General features: G+C 56.1%; 1 protein-coding gene across 3 annotated transcripts in view; it reads left to right on the top strand.

Annotated features, from left to right (window-relative positions):
- Positions 1 to 1,130: 1,130 nt before the first annotated feature.
- The window catches only part of PDE4A (phosphodiesterase 4A), a 41,964-nt gene continuing 24,658 nt past the window's right edge, over positions 1,131 to 18,436 (top strand). The window contains exons 1-4 of one of the 3 annotated variants that reach the window (XM_072947669.1): positions 1,131 to 1,207; positions 1,882 to 2,033; positions 6,881 to 6,975; positions 7,638 to 7,837. In XM_072947669.1, coding sequence (XP_072803770.1) covers positions 7,674 to 7,837 — 164 coding nt within the window. In that variant the 5' untranslated portion in view covers positions 1,131 to 1,207; positions 1,882 to 2,033; positions 6,881 to 6,975; positions 7,638 to 7,673. Of the gene's footprint in view, positions 1,208 to 1,881; positions 2,034 to 6,880; positions 6,976 to 7,637; positions 7,838 to 18,046; positions 18,399 to 18,436 lie in introns of those variants that run through there. The other 2 variants (XM_072947672.1, XM_015241037.3) reach the window with 2 other exon arrangements.

Raw genomic sequence — 18,436 nt, forward strand, 5'->3', positions numbered from 1 at the left:
CCTCTTAGCCACACCGCAGTGACGTCAGCCCGAGCCTTCTGCTGGGGCCGGGCCTCGGCGAGAAAACTGCGCCCCCGTCCTTTGTGAAGAAGGACTTAACCCTGTGCTGGGGAGGGTGTTTGGTATGAAAGCACTTTCCCAGTCCGAGGGGGAGGGTATAAGTGGAGGAAGGATATGGCCCTGCTCTTGCAGTGTCGGAGGTGAGAGTGATGTGGCCCCGTCTTGGGGGCTGGCATTTTCCGGGCTCAGATCATAGTCTCCCCCTCGCGTCCTCATTTTCTGTCAGTCCTAAACAGGGATTCGCGCGTACACGCCCCTTCTGGAATCACCCGGACCACACTAACGGGTCTCAGGAGCCTGACTGCGTCTTCTGATGCGGCCGCTAAGTGTCGCTAATGTCTAACTAACTGCCAGTGCTCCTGGCCTCGCGAGGGGGAGGGGGAGGAAACGGAGGAGGAGATCGTGGAATTGCGCACCAAGAGGGTCTTTCCCGCGCGAGGTGCCCTAAGACCGCTCGCAGCCCCTTCTTTCTTGTCTGGGGCCCTCTTCCTCAGCCCGGGCTCTAAGGAATCCATTACCCTGAATTCGGGCAACCCCAGCCACACACTTTCATAGATCCCTACCCACGCTTTGATATAGGGATAAAAGGCCGTGTTGCAGCCTAGGGCTGGGATTATCTCAGATTAAAGGGCTCTCCGGGGGTGGGGGTGGGGGGCGGCTGGGATAAGAGGAGCTTCAACCATTCGAGTGAAGGGCGCCTCTTCCTAGACTCCCTCAGAGCGGGCGTTTGGAGGGAATGGGCTGAAACGAAAGGAGTAAAGGTCTCTAAATGGATTGGGGGAGGGGGAATTCCCCTGCCCGGGAAAGGGGAGGGGCCATCCATACAAAGCTGTGGCTCGCTGCCGCCCCTCCCTCTCGTGCTCCATTCAGCCCGTGAGTAGGCGGGCGGGGGCGGGGGAGTCCCCCTCTCATCCTCCTCCCCCTCCAGCCCTGGCAGTCCAGCATCTCAGCGGCCGTCACGGCCCGGGCACGAGCGCGCACGTTCCCACACCCTAGCGGGTCTCACAATCGCGCATACCCAATCACCCACCCACCCACACACATACATACACACACACCAGCAAACAAAGGGTCTGGACATCCCTTTCCCCTCCCCGTCCCCCAGGCCGGAGAGGGCGGGGCATCCCCTCCCCAGCCCCCATGCAAGGTAAGCTTTGGGCTACGAGCTGCGGTGGGAAGGGGGACCTGGCGCCCGGGAGGGAGGGACCAGGACGGTAGGGGCTTCCTCCGACCCCCAAGAAAGCCAGGGCCCCCCCCGTACGCCCTCTGAGGGCTTCAGGCCCGCCTCCGGGCTGAGGATGTGTGGGGAGGACCCCAGATGCCGAGGACTCCCAGGTAGGCGCGGGGGTCTCTACCTGGCTTCAGAGACTGGCTTCCTCGCCTCATCAAAACAGGGTCCCAGGAGCCCCAGCTGCCAGAATTGGGGACAGGGCGCCGGAAGCTCCCCCATCAGCGCCAAGCATTTCCTAATCTCCTGCCAACACAGCATCTTCAGTCCTGGGAACTGAGACAGAGACCCCTAAGTTGCTTTGCACTGTCTCTCGGTCTCCCAACCCCCCTCCCCCATCAGCGCATCCCTTGCTGTGAGTCTATGTACCTGCGAGGTGGGGGTGGGGGGCTGGGAGTGCTCCTCTGGGCTGCCCAAGCTTCCTCTGCTGCATCCCACAGCCACACACTGCTTAGCTGCAGTGGTGGGAGTGGGCAAACGGCTTTGCCTTTCCGAACCTCAATTTCCTCATCTGCAAAGTGGGTAATGATACTTTCAGGATTCGAGGAGGTCATGCTTGTGAGTCTGCCGTTACTTCGTCTTTTATTTTATAGCTCATTTTACACATATATCCCAAGTGCTTACTATGTGCCAGGACACTGTGGCCAGGCTGTCGGGCTACAGCAACAAGACCAGCCAAATCCCTGCTCTGCTGACTCTGGAGGCGGGTGAGGGAGCAAAAACAGTGGATAAACAGAGAAATAAGGTGATTTCAGATTGTGAAGACAAAAATTCCATGAGGCATAGAGAGTGACTGGGGGGGGGCGTATTCAGGATAGATGAGATTAATGGTTTGTATGTGCCTTCCTCATTGACCTTCAGCTCCAAGGGGGCAGGGCTGGGTCTAGACAGTGCCTGGTTCATAGTAGGTGCTCAATAAATATTGAATGAACTAAAGAGAGGATCAGATTGACTATTTTCATAGCAGTTAGATCAGGTAGGAGGTTTATCATGAACCAATTCATCCTCCCTCCCATTTTATAGATAAGGTGAATCCTTAAGACCCATAAAAGGGGGAAGATGTTGTCAAAGGTGTCATCATTCCCATACAAGGGAGGATGGCTGAAGGAAGTATTGTGAACAGCTAGGAATGGAAGAGAGTAGAGAACAGAGTTGAGCACAGGTCCCTCCAGGAACCCATGACAGCCAGCTGACACCCACCTCCCCCCCGACCACACCGACACAGCCCTGTGCTCACCCATTCAACAAGTATTTACTCAGTGCCTACCATGTGCCAGGTGCTAAGAATACAGCCGTGAAGAGAACTCCTTGCCCTCATAGAGCTGACGTTTAGTGGAGGAAACAAAGAAACAACATAAAAAACAAATAAATATATAACAACAAATTGTGATTAGGATTGTGATAGAAACAGCTTGTGACAAGAGAGAAAAATGGGGGTCCACTTTGGGTTGGGTATCCAGGAAGACCTCCCAGAGAAGTTGCATTACTTTTCAAACACATACACACACACACACACACACACACACACACACTTTGATCCAGACAAACATCACACAAACACCATATACAGGATGGAGAACTTTAATAATGTGCCTGAGGCCCCAAAGCTATTAAGTGGCTGTGCAGAGATGTGAACCCAGAATCTGCATTTCTACCCACTGTCAAATGCTGCTTCCTGCTGCATCCACAAGCATGTACCCTCCCCTCCTACACACACACACACACACACACACACACACACACACACAACATCACAGTCACACAGAGACACATCCAGCCTCATGCTTACATAGACTGATGTAAGCGTCACTTTGTCACATACACACACTCCTGCAGGTATGGTCTGGTCTCAACTACACAACACTCAGACTCCCAGAGAGTTCTACCCGTCCAGTGCACATGGACAGCTATGTACAAAGTCTCATGTTTACACACGTGCACACAACACACACATGCATGCCAGAGGCCCCTGACAGTTCTTCCCAGCTCCCAGGCATGGAGCTTGGGGAATAACTCTCCTTCCTCAGGCCTGAATGCTCTGGGGCAAGGTGTGGAAAAGGGCATTTATCCTCACTTCCATCCCTCTTGTTGGCCACCCATCCCCACATACTGTTGAAGGAGGCAGGAGCTGGATGAAGCCCTGCTGCTCTGTCAGGCCAGGCTAGGAATGCTGACAAGCTGGGTGGGGGAACAGAACTCTCCTCAGCCTGAGCCTGATGCCAGCTGCCCAGAGCAACCTGCTCTGCCATCTGGACCTCCCCCTCCCCAGCTGGCTGCTGCCCAGGGGAGGGGAAAGCAGGCTTAGTGGCACCCCTCCACCTGGGTATTCAGGCCGGGTCCTGAGGCCCAGCGTCCTGTGCCCAGATTTCTTCCAGGGCTGATTTCTGCAAATGTGCACACGTGTCCAGACATTGGTGGCACATGTGTCTCCTCTCTCCCCTGGCCTCCTCCAATCCTTCCCTCACTCTACAAATCCTTGAGCACTTACCAAGGGCTGTTCCAGGCACTGGGGAACTGGAGCCAGCATGGACTACAGAATTTTGCACAGCATAGGGTCAGGTGAAAGTGCAGGACCCTTGTTCAAAATTATGAAGAATTTCAAAATGACAGCAGCACATTAAACCTTCTAAGCATGGGGCCCTGTGCAATAGGTCATATGCCAAGAAGTTGGCCCACCATACAGCTGGAACAAGACAGAAAAATCCCCTGCTTTCATGGAACTAAGGGGTTGGGACAAGCAGAAACAAAAACATGATACATCAGGGGCGATGAGTGCTAGGAAGAAGAAAAAAACTGAGTAAGAGGCAGAGAGTGATGGGGTGGGGGGACGCATCTGTCAGGGGAGGCCTCTGGAGGGAGACGACTGAGCAGAGACTTAAAGGAGGTGAGAGAGTTAAGCAGATTTGTTCATTCACTCAAGAGATATTTGTTGAGCACCTACTGTATACCAGCATTGTCCTAGGTCCTGGAGATCCAGCAGCAACACAGACCAACTTCCTGACCTCATGTCCTAATCAAAGGACAAGCAGTAGCTCATCAAATAGTAGGTAAATTATATATCTTGTTAGAATGTTATAAACCAAAATGAAAGCAGAGTCAGGGAGATCAGGGTGTGGGAAGAACACAGGATCTCTGAGGCTGGCTTCCTAGGTAGAAGGAAAAGCAAGTGCAAAGGCCCTGAGGTCTAAATATCCTCAAAGTACTTGAGAACAGTGAGGAGGCTGGTGGGATGAGAGGGAGGATGGGAGGAACTGAGGTCTCTGTGTATGTGTGCTGTCTCCCATGTCTGTCTATAGCTCCAGGTAAGTAGACAACAGTGATAATTGTTAGTATTATTAGGATAGTGGCTACTGTTTTGTACGCACCTACTAGGAACCAGGCACTGTGCTCAGAACCTTATATGTATTGCTTCACTTCATCCTCACAACAACCTCCTCAGGTAGGTATGAGTATTATCCCCATTTTACAAATAAGAAAATTGAAGCTCAAAAAGACTGGGCAATTTGCCCAAAAGTACACAGCTAGTAAGTGAAAGAGCCAAGATTTGAATGCAGGTCTGTTAATGTAACACTAGAGCATAAGCATGGGCCCTTACTACATGGCCCTTTCTCTGCATGGCCATATCTGAGCACCTGTGTCTGTCTGCACACAGAGGAGAGGGTGCCTCTTTCTCTATGTCTCTAAGTCATTCCTTCATTTATTCATTCAGCATTCACTGAAACTATGTGTGGGGACAATGATGAATGGGTACAGTTTCTTGCCCTCACAGAGCTCTAGTGGGGAATACAAAAATTACAACCCCTAATGATGAGTGCTTTAATGGGGACAGAATAAGCAGCAATGGGAGCCCAGAACATGGACTGTCTCCCTCTGGCTGAGCAGTAGAGCTGACCTTTAAGCTATCTTTATACATTCATCCATTTGTTCAACTACTGTCTGTCATGGGCTTGCCTGGTGCTAAGCATTAGGGAGTGAGATGGTGTTTACATTCACTTCTACTAGTTGACACAACTGAAGTGCTAGCTAGTGCTATAAGGCAAGAAAAAGAAATAAGAGCCAAATTAGGGGGTAAAGTAGGTATTCCATAGGAGACCTGCTAGGAACTTTACAAGTATGCTCTTGAGTCCTCAAAATAATAACCAGACATTGAACAAATACTTATTAAGAGCCTACTATATTCCAGATTCAGTTCTAGGCACTGAGGATATAGTAATTAATAAAATAGATACACTAATTTTGTCCTGCAGCTGATATTCTAGTATGAGACAAGACACAAAATATATGTAATAAGTAAATTACATAATGTGTTACTAGGTGATAAATGCTATTGGAAAAATAGAGCAGGACAAGGGGTTTCAGGAATTCTGAGGGGTTAGCAACTTTAAACAGGGGGTAGGGTGGAGAAAAATGCCAGGAGAAATGCCTGAAAAGGTGAGATGTGAGCAAAGACCTGTAGGAGGGACCTGTGGATATTTAAGGTAAGGGAGTTCCAGGCAGAGGGAAAAGCAAAAGCAGAGGTTCTGAGGCTGGAGTGTGCCTGGTGTGTCCAGAAACAGCCAAAAGGCCAGTGTAGAGGGAGCAGACTGAACTGAGGGAAGAGAGGGAGAAGATGAGAACAGGGAGGTGACTGGGCATATCATGTAGGACCACGTGGGCCTCTTGTTCAGAACTTTGACTTTTCCTCTGAGTGAGGTGAAAGCCATGGAGGGCTCTGAACAGAGAAGGGATATGATCTGACTTGGGTTCTAACAGGCTCCCACAGGCTCAGATGTTAATAGCATTTATTAAGCACTTACTCAGTGCCAGACGCTGTTCTACGAGAATTCAATAGTCTGATCTCGTATAATTCTCATATAGATCCTGTAAAGATTATCACTCCATTTCACAGAGGTGAAACTGAGGCTCAGAGAGTTTAAGTCACCGACCTATGGTCACACAGCAATAATCTGAAGCGCCTGGGTGTGAAGGCACAGTGAGCCAGTTTTCCCCTCCCCCAAGCTTTTAGACAGGGATCGCCGGCAGCAGAGCGCACTCATCATCGGGAGTTGCGTCTGTGTCCCTGTCTGTCTGTTTCTATTTCCACGCGTCCCTGTCTGTCTCCGCGCGCCTCTGCCTGCGCGTCCCCCATCTGTGCCCAAGCCGCTGTCTCGCTGCGCCCGGCCCCCGCACATCGGAGCTATTTCGGGTTTAGGCATAAAAGCCCAACAGCTCGGAGGAGACGCTTCCTCCGGCCCCCGACTCGGACCACGCGCCACACGTGGCCGGCTCTGGGAGCTCCCGGTCTTCTCTAAGGGATCCCCAGGCTGGGGAAGCCCCCGCGGGCGGAGAGGTGGGGGCTGGGGCGACCCGGGCCCGTGGCTCCCGGCCCCCCAGTGGCCAATCCGCGCATTGACGCTGTCTAGAACCCAGCCGTGCGTCAGCCGTCGCTCTGGCAACTGGAGGGCGACGTCACCGACAGGCAGTTCGTCAGCCACCTGCTGACGTCACGCCCCGGGAGAGGCAATTGGCGAGGGGCGAGGGCGGATTCCATGCTCAGCCGGCAGGGGGAGCCCCAGAGCGCTAACAGCAGATGCCTTTGGCTTGGTCCTGCAGGAGGCGCTGGCCTGGCCGACATGGCACCTGAAGCCCTCAAGGCGCGCTAGTTGGTGGGATGAAGAGGAGTCACAGTGGCCAGGGCCGGGGAAGAGGTGAGAGGGGCGGGGCCTGGGCTGGGGGCAGGGCTTGGACTGCTGGGTAATCAGACGCCTAGTGGCCACAGCTGTTCACTAAGCCTGGCTTCACTTCCTCGTGACAGCAAGGAGTCTTGTCCCCTCGTGCCTCAGTTTACTCCCTTGACTTCATTATTCTCCTGCTGCCCAGATTGAGGCTCTCAGCCCAGGGGCAGAAGGCAGGGTCTTCCAAGGGGCTTTCCAAATAGGGAGAGGATTGTAGGGTGAAGGGGCACGTGCTGGGGGTGAGCTCTGGAGGGTCTCAGAAGTGAGGGATGGGAGGGGGACACAGACATTTAGGCCAAGAATGGGCCTTGTATATGTGGAGGGTGGTGATATGTTAGAAGGGTTTCACAGTGAGGGACAGTGTAAAGGCATGAAGGCCCAGAGCCCTAGGGCTGGGACATCAAAATGGAGCCCCACAAAATTATGGCTGAGAATGGGCACCCTTCAGATGTCAGAGCTGGGAAGGTACTCTCTGTGGGAGGGGTTTATTGAGTAGCTAAGACGTGAAGGGGACACAGAAGCCTATATCCCCATCAGCCACCCCCTCAGATGGCTAGGGAGGGACATTACTGCAGGGAGAGGCTCAGAGCTGCCTGACCAGGCTGCACACCTATCCCCTCCTTGTCCCACTTCAGAGGCCGTGAGAGACCCTTGAGCCTGGCCGCACCAACATGCTGGGGGCTGACCTCCGACGCCCTCGACGCCGCCTCTCCACGGGCCCAGGCCTGGGCTGGGCTGAACCTGAGCCCTTGGACCCTAGGGTCCCTCTGCCACCACGGCCCACCACGCTGCCACTGCTGATCCCTCCACGGATTTCCATCACCAAAGCTGACAGGTAGGCAGGGGGTGGATCAGGCTGGGAGGTGGGGTGGAGGAACAGGGCCAGCTTGGGCTAAGTCCAGCCACCAGCCCTATCCCATGCTCCAGGCTCCTGGCTTCCCTGCATTTTGCAAAACCAGCTGAAATTTCTCCGGGAGCCTGGCAGGTCAGGTTATGACATCCATCCCCCAAGAGGCCCCTCTTGCAGCCTCTAGGAACCCCTTCTTCCATTTTGGAGCTGGCTGAGTCAGCAAGGGGCAGGATTTCAGAAAGGGTTTCAACCCTCTAGCGCCCAACGATGCTCCCATAATCAGAGAACCAGGACAGGCTAGGGAGTGAGCCCCCCTAAGCAGGCCGCTGTGCACCTCTATTTCCCTTTTTGGGAAGATACAATTTCTTGTAGGCCTTAAAAGAGGATGGTGGGACCCTGGAGGAGGTCTGGACTGGCTTTTTCCTCCTGAGTCCAGCTTCACACTGAACTTCCTTGCCCTTTCTCATTTGGGGTCCTCAGAGGGCACTTCAACCCCCGCCTTGGCCCAAGGATGAATTTGAAGGCCGGACAGCTGAGCTGGTCCTGGCTGCTGGCGGGGCCCCTGACCTCACTGCCCTCCCTTCTAGGGCTACTGTTCTCTGCAGCTTCAGTCTCCCGATCCAGCCCTTTATATACCCAATTGGAGGACTTCCGAGTCTGCCTGGGTCATGGTACAATGGTTCATTTCCAGATGGGGGAGGAAGTGACTGTCATTCCCTTTCCAGGAATCTAATGTAACCCCACCACCACCAAAAAAGAAATTCCCCTATCTTCTGCCTGGTTCAGGCCACAGCTCCAGCTCTGGCCCACTGCCTTGAGCCTTCCTTTTTCTGCAAGCTCCGCTGTGACCTGACCCCCACCCCCAGCCCGCGCATCCAGTGTTACCCATGTCCATCCCCCAAGAATTTGGTCCAGCCCAAGACCCTCAAGTGATCTGGGGAGGACTTGCCAATCTCCTTAGTAGTCTTTTTGAGTGCACACTTGTGGGGAGGGTCCCTGAGAGAAGTGAGGAACACAGTTCTGGCCTCTGGGACATCCAGCGGCTGCCAATGGCAGGGCGGTTCTTTCTCCGCGTTCGCCCACGCAGGGAGCCCCCTCTGGCGGGGAGAAAAGCGGCTGAGGCGGTTGGAGACGGGCTTTTTTTTTTTTTTTTTTTAAATAAGAATAGTGCGGAGGGAGGGCGGTGGCAGACAGCACGACCTGCCCGCGGGAGTCCTTGAGGGGGGCGCACTGGGGCGGGGCCTAGTTCCGCCGACGCCGCCAACGCGCACGCGAGCTGATTAATCCCAGAGCTCATGGGACCCGGGCATGCGGCGCAGGGGTGCGTGCGCTCCCCCTGCCCGGCCGCCGCCGCCACCGCCACCGCCACCGCCACCAGGGCTCAGTCCGGGCCGGGGCGGGGAGAAAGGGGAGGCGCTCGGATCCCGCTAGCTCTCTGTTCGCTCGCTCGGCGCGGCGCTGGGGGAGGCGGGAGCGTGAGTCACGGCGACTCCCGATTTAGGTGCCGGAAGGGGGGCTTTGTCGGCGGGGGCAGCGGAGAGGAGGCGCGGCTGTTTACTCGCCTGAAAAGGGCATGGGTGCATCCCGCGGTTGCTCAGGACCTGCCTCAGTTTACTTCCTGCAGAAGCGCTTTCGAAGAGGCAGCGATACACAGAGCGGTGGGCGGGCAGTCGGGGTATCAGCCACCGGGTGTCCTCCTGGAGCCACACAGGAACCAAAGGGACACACCCCAGAAATACCCCAAACCGGCTCCAGGCCGACCCTCCCATACACACACATACACACACACACATTAACACATATTGATTTCTCTCAGCCACCACAGCACACAACAGCGGCTGAATCGAGTGCACAACTCCGCAAGCGCGGACAGACCACTGTACACACCCAATCGCGTGGGAACACATGCACAGCCCCCAGGCCACCAGGACAGACCCTGTAGAAGCGCACACCTTCCAAACAGACAGCACACGTGTATTCGTCACCCACAGATACACACACAGCGAAATCCAGAGAAACAGGCAGACCTCAGCAGCTAACCACGTGCGCACACACACTTCGAGCAGACACCGAAAACACAGACAGCCCTCGGAAGAGGCCACGTGCGCGCACATCCTGCCCTGGGCACACACCATCACCATCCTCCAACCCGCCAACAGGAGAGTCCCCGAACACCGTCGCTGCCCGCCGCAGCGGGTCCCGTGTCACCGAGACCACTTCCCACAAGCTCCCTCTGGCAGGGGTAGCAGCGAGGACAAGCCAGCACTGGGCTCCGCCCCCACCATGATGGACGGACTGACTGACACACCGGCAACCAGTCGGGTGTCTCCTTCACGATCGGATTAACCGTTTAACTCGTTTGTGCCCGTGCGCGCTGCGGCTAGGCAAGGCGCTCTGGAGAGAGCCGAGTTCCGGCGCCCCCTCCCCGCCGGGAGCGGTGCTCTGCGTGGGCGGGGAGGGCCCCCCTCCTTGGGTGGCTGCCCCCCACTGGCCGGGACCGAGGAGGAGGGGGGCGGCGCTGACAGCCGCGGCGGGCAGGGGGCGGGGAGAGGCGGGACGGGGCGGGGGAGCCGGGGCTGGCGCCGAGCGGGACGCCGAGTGCGGAGAGCGCTGCCGGGCACCAAGCGGAGCGCCAGGCGCCTGCAGGAGGCCTTCGCACCGGCCCGGGGGCGATCAGCCCGTAGCGCCCCCGGGTCTGTCCCCGGGGCGCCATGGCCCCACCGAGGCCAGGCGCACCCACGGGGCCCCGGGAGCGTATGCTCTCGCGCAGCTGAACCAGGTGCAGCTTGGAGAGGCCGGGGCCCCCTGGGGTGCAGGTGGGGGCCAGGGCCATGGAGCCCCAGGCCGCCCCCTCGGAGAGAAGCCTGTCTCTATCTTTGCCCGGGCCCCGGGATGGCCAGGCCACCCTGAAGCCGCCCCCCCAGCACCTGTGGCGGCAGCCGCGGACCCCGATCCGTATCCAGCAGCGCGGCTACTCGGACAGCGCGGAGCGCGCCGAGCCCGAGCGGTCGCCACACCGGCCCATAGAACGCGCCGACGCTGTGGACACCAGCGACCGGCCCGGCCTGCGCACGTCGCGCATGTCCTGGCCCTCGTCCTTTCACGGCACCGGCAGCGGCAGCGCGGGCGGAGGCAGCTGCAGGCGGTAAGACTCCGGGAGGCGGACGCGCGCGGAGAGGATAGGCGCGCAGAGAGGACGCAACTCGGCCCGCTGACCGCAGGGGGCGCTGTGATGCGGGTGGGGTTAGTGTGACTGACGGGGGGGACGGGGGGGGGCGGAGGGGGGAGTTCTACTGCGGGGGCGTCCGGGACCTGGCCCCTGGTGGTGCACTCTACCCGAGGCTTCTGACTGAAGCTGATCCTGGGGTTGAGTGAGGGGTGCCATGCTGCGTGTGGCATTAACAGGGTCTTGTTTGAGGGCTGCAGCTTTCAGGGTCTATATCCTTCATTGGTGACAGTGCAGGACAGTGGCTAAGCTGGATACCACCCGACAGGGCTTTCCTGCGGTCACTGTACTAAGGGTTAGATTCACTGTGGGGATGTCCTAGGGGTCAATCTGTAGTGGAGGGGGGAGCTGCCTGCTGGGACCACAATGTTTTCTGCAGGCTGGGGGGCTCTTAGTTTCCTTCTAGAGTGGGGAGGACTGTATTGGAGGCAGAATTCGTAGACTTGCCCTGCTGCTGGGGTCAGTAATCTGAAAGGGGCCTCTTGGGGGAGCACTGTGTTTGGGGGCCTGTGTGCTGTGTTGGAGCCTCCTTTCAGGGCAAGAGTGTTAGGGTTCAGTAGCTTCCCAGAGAGAGGGAACAGTGCCAGGGGTCACACAGTCCCAGCACAGGGTGAGGGAGTGCCGGCCTCCCCAGCTGATGGTGTTAGTGTTGGGGTGTGTGCTGTGTATCCTCTCACTGACCTGTGTTTGCTCCAGCTGTTGGGGATGACCAGCTGTGGCTGCCTCGGCTGCATGCTCTGCCTGGCTTCTGGGGTCCTGTGATTGTGGCAGTGGGACTGTGTGTGCTTCCAGGATAGTGTAGTTTGTGACATGTTGACTGTGTGCTCCCAGGACTATGATTATGTGACCGCATGCTTCTGGGACAGTGATTGTGACAGTGACTTTGTGTGGTCCTGGGACACAGTGATTTTGCAGGGTGACTGTGTGTGCCCCTGGAGTGCTGTGATTGTGACAGGCTGACTGTGCTACTGGAGTGCTGTGATTGTGACAGTGTGGCTGTATGTGCTCCCAGGACATTGTGATTGTGTCACTGTGTGTGCCCCTAGGATGCTGTGATTGTAACAGAGTGACTGTAGGATGTAGTGATTGTAACACAATCACTATGCTCCCAGGACAGTGATTGTGACAGAGTGACTGTGTGTACTTCTGGGACAGTGATAACAGGGTGGCTGTGTGTGTTCCTAGGACAGTGATTGTGACAGTGTGTGTTTCTGGGATGCAGTGATGGTGGCACTGTGATATGTATACTCCTGGGGACAAAGTGATTGTGTCAGCAGGACTGTCCATGCTCCCTGGGACACTGTGATTGAGACACTGTGGCGTGCTCTTGGCTACTTGTGTGTCCAGTGTCTGGGAGTCGGTGCTCTGATTTTTGGGGTGTTCTCCCATCTGCCTGCTGTTCTGTCCTTTAACCACCTCATGTTCTGATGGTGCTCTGGGTTCTGACTTTGTGCTCTGGTGAAATGGATGACTGATGGCTTTGACTGTGCTTTGCCTGACTCCCATGGGCACCCCTCTGCCTGGAGCATCAGTAAGACAGTCACATTCAGGTCTCTCACTCCTGGAGTTCCTGTCCGAGGTCCCTCTAGGCTGGGACCCTACTATTCTAGCTATCTCTGGGGACTTCCAGCAGGCACCACAGCCTCCATGTCACCCACTTGTCTCCATTCAGGGCTCACCCAGCCCCAGCATTCCTGCCCCGACCAGGAAGTTGTGTTATAGGTCCAGCACACACAGCCTGCTAGTTCCCAGAGGGAACTGAAAAGAAGCTGAAGGAAAACAAAGCTGGAATCAACAGGAAATGCCAGGACCAGGGACAGCACACCAAACTGGCTCAGGTCACTGTTTAAGAGACCCAGGAAGGGGCAGGGTACAAGAGGAACAGGGCACTCTTCCCTTTTAAAGCCCCAGGGACCCCCCGACCCTGGTCTCTGGGGTGCTGACTCTCTGGTGACAGTAGCTGAGTGGTAATAATCATCATTGCCTCAGTGGGATCTAGCTCGTGATGGCTCACTCTTGGGCTCCATGCCAGGGACTTTTCCACACATCTTCATCCCCAGTGCCCGGTGAGGTATTCCTGTTGGGCAGATAGAGAAACTGAGGCCCAGAGGGACAAAGTGCTTTCTCCTTCTTTCCCAAGTTCACACAACCAGAAAATGGCAGAGCTGAGATTCTAACACAGGTCTGTCTGATGCCTGTGTGTCCTGGCACAAATGTCTTACCGTCTCTGAGCCCCAGTTTCCCCACCTAAAGTGGTGCTGTTGTTGGCACTGCCTTGTGGGGGTCAGGTCTGTGAGACTGGGGATGTGAGTAAAGGACTTAACACAGTGAATGTTCGGTAGTCACTCACAGACCCAGATTTGGGAGAGGAGGCGAGGCCGTGGTAGACCCTGCTCCCCTGCTCCTCTAGGGTGGGAAGGAAAAACGGGAACCTCAACCACATCCCCACAGGGGCTCAGTTTTCTGTTTCACTGTGGGCCTGTGTAGACTCCAGTGGCTGTGGCTGGAGGGAGGGCATTAGTGCCAGCATCTTCCTCCCACTCCCAGGCAGAAGGAGGAAGGGGAAACTGAGAGGCCTCCAATGGGAACCTCACTCCTTAGAATGGGTATTCTGCCAGCCCAGTTCTTCAGAAAGGGTGCACACTCAGGGGGCTCCTGCGCTACCCACGTTGGAACTCATGCAGCCACCAAAAAGGGGATCCAGAGAGCCCTCCAGACTTGAATCACAGGCACCTCTAAAGAGAGGGCACTGCCCCATATCTGAGATGGCATCCACAGCCCCCCTCCAGACCTGGGGATGTAAGAGCCTGCGCTCCCGGCGCCCCATGGGGCTGAGTCACCGCACCGCTGCGATCAGTCAAGAGGCAGATGGAGAGGGAGGAAGAGAAGGACTCTGGTGGTGAGGTGGGGGGGACTTGCCTGAATTGGGAGCGGGGCCAACGTATGACTCCTTTTGGACCCCCTAGATTCTCCCCACCGAGGAGGGTACGCTGCTTGGCCCCAGGAGTGGGTGGACGCAGTCGGACTGGGGTGTCTCTCTGGCCCATGGCTCCACTTGGGTCTTCGCCTCCCCCCAGTCCCTGGCGCTCCCATATCCCTGCATGTGTATCGGGAGCAGAGCTCTCCTCGCGCCCTCCCTCCGCGCGCCCTCTGCTGGGTGACAGGAAAGGCTCAGGCTGAGTGTGCGCTCAGAGTCCGGACCTGCCTCCGGGACTCTGGTCCCCGAGCAGAGCAAAATCGCCGCCGCCGCCACTGCCGCGGCGCCCCGTATTATAATTTCATGCTTATTGAGCGCCCCGGAGAGCGAGCGCCAGGCCAGCGGACCGCAGGCTGCGGGTGAGGTCCTCGCCCTCCCCGCGTCGGGACCAGGCCGCTCCCTCCATCCTCCACTCCAAGCCGAGCGTGGTAGAGACGGCCGCCTGGCGGGTGGAGAGGAACTTGGCGGAAAAGTTGAGGACGCGGAGTTCCCGTCTCGCCTCCAGGCGCGTTTGCCCATGCCAATGATGCCCATGCCAGGGCTTCCCAACACCAAGCTGCGTTTTAACTCACGGCATCTTTGGCTTTCCATTCCTGCCGAGGAAACGGAGAGTTATTTGCCCAAGGTCACCCAAGCAAGGAAGGGCAGAATCAGGGTTAAAAGCCAGGTCTCCTAGGCTCCAGACCAGTGGGTGAGATTCAGATTGTAGCCCTGCCCGCTGACTCACTGCGTGACGCGAGGCCAGCATCATACCCCCTGCCCTGTTTCCTTCTCAGCAAAGGGGGCTGAATAAGATCTGCCCACCCCTAGGGCTGTGGTAAGGCTGAAATGGCTGACGTTGAATCTGGTGTTTTGAGAACTGCACTTCCTCAAAACGCACTTCCTCCGCAGAGAGAAAGGGGGGCATCCCCCAAACCACAAACCCGAGCCCTGGCTGCCAGGGTGCCCACTCCTTCACCACTAACAGATTGACTGCCAGCTCCTTGGAATTGCAGGAAATTAGGACTTTGGGACTAGGGGAGCTACAGACTGGCAGCGTGAGTACAGAGTTTTGGTGGCATCTGAGCCCACCGATTTCACTCCTGAGTGGGATACCAAATCCAGCCTTTGCCCTTGACTTGCTATGTGGCCTTGGGAAAGGATTTCACCGGTCAAAGCCTCAGTTTCCTCATCTGCAATGCTGCCATTCATTCCACAAACATTGATTGAGCATCCTCAGGCTGTGGTAAAGAATGAAATGGACCCAGTCCCTGCCGTCCTGACATTCTCGGGGTAGTGGGTGAGGAAGAAATAGCAAATTCCAGTTGGTGACACATGGGACAAGAAGAAAAGAAGGACCTTGAGGTCAGGAAATGTCTCTGAGGAGGTGACATTTGAGCAGAGACCTAAATGAAGTGAGAAAGGATGTCATGTAGGTGTCTGAAGAATGACGGTGACAAGCAGAGGGAACAGCCAGTGCAAAGATCCTGAGGTAGAAGCCTGTCTGATACGTTGGAAGAAAAGCAGGACAGCAAGTGTGTCTGGGGCAGAGTGAGCAAGTGATGCTGAAAGGAAATGAAGCAGGGAGGTGATGGGGCAGCTAATGTAGGGCCTTGTAGGCCATGGTCAGTGTTGGCTTTAGACCTCAATTTACATCTGACTTCCTAGGAAGGGTCAAAAGTCACTGGGCTGAAAGGAAACTGAAATGTGAAGGGCCTGTGTAGCCAAGTGGCCAGAATCCCAGTCTCTGGAGTCAGACAGCTCAACTCATAATCCATCTGTGCTCCTTCTAGGCTGGGTGACCCTAGCCAAATCACTTCCCTCTCTGGGCCTTGGCCTTCCCCATTTCTGAAATGGGTCTATTCCCAAAGTCTGATCTGAAGAATCAGCCAAACAATATGGGGAACCTGAGGGCAGGTAAGCGTGAATGAATGGACTTAGGGGTCCTGGTAGCCAGGGCATAGGTCTTAATGGGTTTAGAACAACAGTTCTCAGCCGGCAACAGGGGCAATTCTGCCCCCCAGGGGACATGTGGCAATGACTGGAGACATTTTTAGTTGTCATGACTAGGTGCTGCTGGCATCTAGTGGGGAGGAGCCAGGGATTCTGCTACTGCTATTACCACACAGGACCGTCCCCCCCCCCAGGACAAAGGATTACCGGGTGCCAAAGGTTGGTTTTGCCAAGGTTGGGAAACCCTGCATTCCCAGGTGACATCACCTCCAAGGGGGTGAAATTTGATTCTTGGACTGGACGTGTGAAAAAAAAATCTTACTTTTATGTATAAAATCCAGATATACACCTAGTACATAAATAGATAAACAGTATATCCATGGCATTACATTTATGGAGGAGGCAATGAGGGGAGAGGTCTAAAAAGCCACTTAGGGAGGCAAGTGTGAAATAAAAGGAGACAACCACTGGTCTAGAGCTTAGCTCAGCCACTCATTGGCTATGTGACCTTGACCTATGTTGTTTCTTTCTAAGGCTCAGTTTTCCCATCCATTAAAATGGGACCATAGTATCTCTTGGTGGGCATTTTGTGAGGATTAAATGAAATCATAGTTGCAGGCACTGAACGCACAGGAAGCATTCTGAAGGTTAACTGTGGTAATCAGCAGCAGCAGCAGCAGCATCGTCTGTATCCTCTGGCCAGTATGTGGCTTGCACATTATAAGCTCTCCATAAATGTTTTTTCCAATAACAATAGTTGTAGCTAATACTGAGTACTTAGTATGTCCAGACGCTTTTCTGAGCCTTTTACATGTCCAGATATGAGGTGTGTAGTGTTATTCTACCCATTTTACAGGTGGGAAAACTGAGGCTCAGTGAAATGAAGTGACTGGCTCAAGGTCAAATGAATAAGAAGTGCCAGAGGCCAGACTCAAGCCTAGGCCATCCAACTTTGGACCCCTTGACATCAGAGCCAACAGGTAGACAGGGAAAGATATTCACTGAGGCGATTTAGATTTAAAATAAAGATTTGTCCCATTGTCTTATTTTAAACATTGTCTCTCCCACTTCCCTAACCCCCAAGAGCCACAGATAGGTGGGGTGGCCGCTGGAATAAGTAGCTAGCTGACTTTATTCAGGAATCTTCACCATTCTGAGCTCAGTTTCCCTTTTTGTGCAAGGGGATAATATACCTCCCACAGAGTCACAGTGGTTGGGCATTCAGAGCCACCACTGCTGGGCCCCACAGAAGTCAGTACTGAGGGGATGTCAGATTCTTGGAGCTACCTTATGAGCTGTGGGGGCCCCAATTCTAAGAGATGCCTCAGACTAAGGAGGGACCCTAGGATTGGGGGGCCTTTCATGAGGTCTGTGGGGATGCTCTGTGGCTGTGGGAGATTCTTGGGGTGTTTGGAGGGTCTCTGCATGACTCAGGGATGCTGAGAGTGCTCCTGAGGGTTTGGGGGAATTCTGAGGAACTGTGGTGGTTGTCCTGGCATCTGAAGAGACTTCTCATGGGCTCTCAGAGTACCCCTGGCATTTGTGGGTACCTCCTGGTGTTCTTGGGGTGCCCTTGGGGTTTGTGGGGATGTCTCAGTAACGGTGAGGATACTAGAGGGGGGCACCTGGGGAGCTATGAGAGTGTCCAGGGTCTATGGGAGCCTCTCAGAGCACCTCTGGGTTTTGTGGGGGAACACAGGGATTTGGTGGGCACTTCTGGGTTGTGTGGGGACATCTCAGGGATAGTGGGTGCACTACCTGGGATTGTGGGGCGGGCTGTCTGAGGGGCTTTGGGGATGCCCCTAAGGTCTGTGGAAGCTCACAACATCACCAACGTGTGTATGTGTGTGAGTGCCCCAGAGATTTGGGGGACAGCCCGGGTGTTTGTAGAGACTCTTCCGGTGATTGTGAAGACGTCAGAAGGACTGCAGGGAGTGCCTAGGGTCTGTGGGGTGTCCCTGCCCCGAGGCCAAGTGGGCGCCCCAGACCCGCCCCGCCCCGGGGGCGGCCCCAGCGCGTAGCCGGAAGGGCCAAGGCGGGCGGGCGGGCGGGCGGGGTGGGGCGCGTGGGCCCCAGAGAAGGGCCGCCGGCCTGCGTGGGCCGCGCGGGGCGGGCGGCGCTGCTCCCCAGCGCCCGCCAAGGCGGGGCCGCCCCGCGCCCCCCGCGGCCATGGCGCGGCCGCGCGGCCTGGGCCGCATCCCCGAACTGCAGCTGGTGGCCTTCCCGGCGGCGGCAGCGGCGGCCACCGAGGACGAGGCGTTCCTGCCCGAGCCCCCGGCCCCGCGCTCGCCCCGCCGCCCACGTTCGCCGCCTTCTTCGCCGGTCTTCTTTGCCAGCCCGTCCCCAACTTTCCGCAGGCGCCTTCGGCTTCTCCGCAGCTTTCAGGATTTCGGCCGCCAGGCTTGGGCCGGGTAAGTGCGCACTGGTGGCTGTGGGTTAGAGTATCCGC

Source organism: Vicugna pacos, chromosome 22, assembly GCF_048564905.1.
Source record: "Vicugna pacos chromosome 22, VicPac4, whole genome shotgun sequence".
NCBI lineage: Eukaryota > Metazoa > Chordata > Mammalia > Artiodactyla > Camelidae > Vicugna > Vicugna pacos.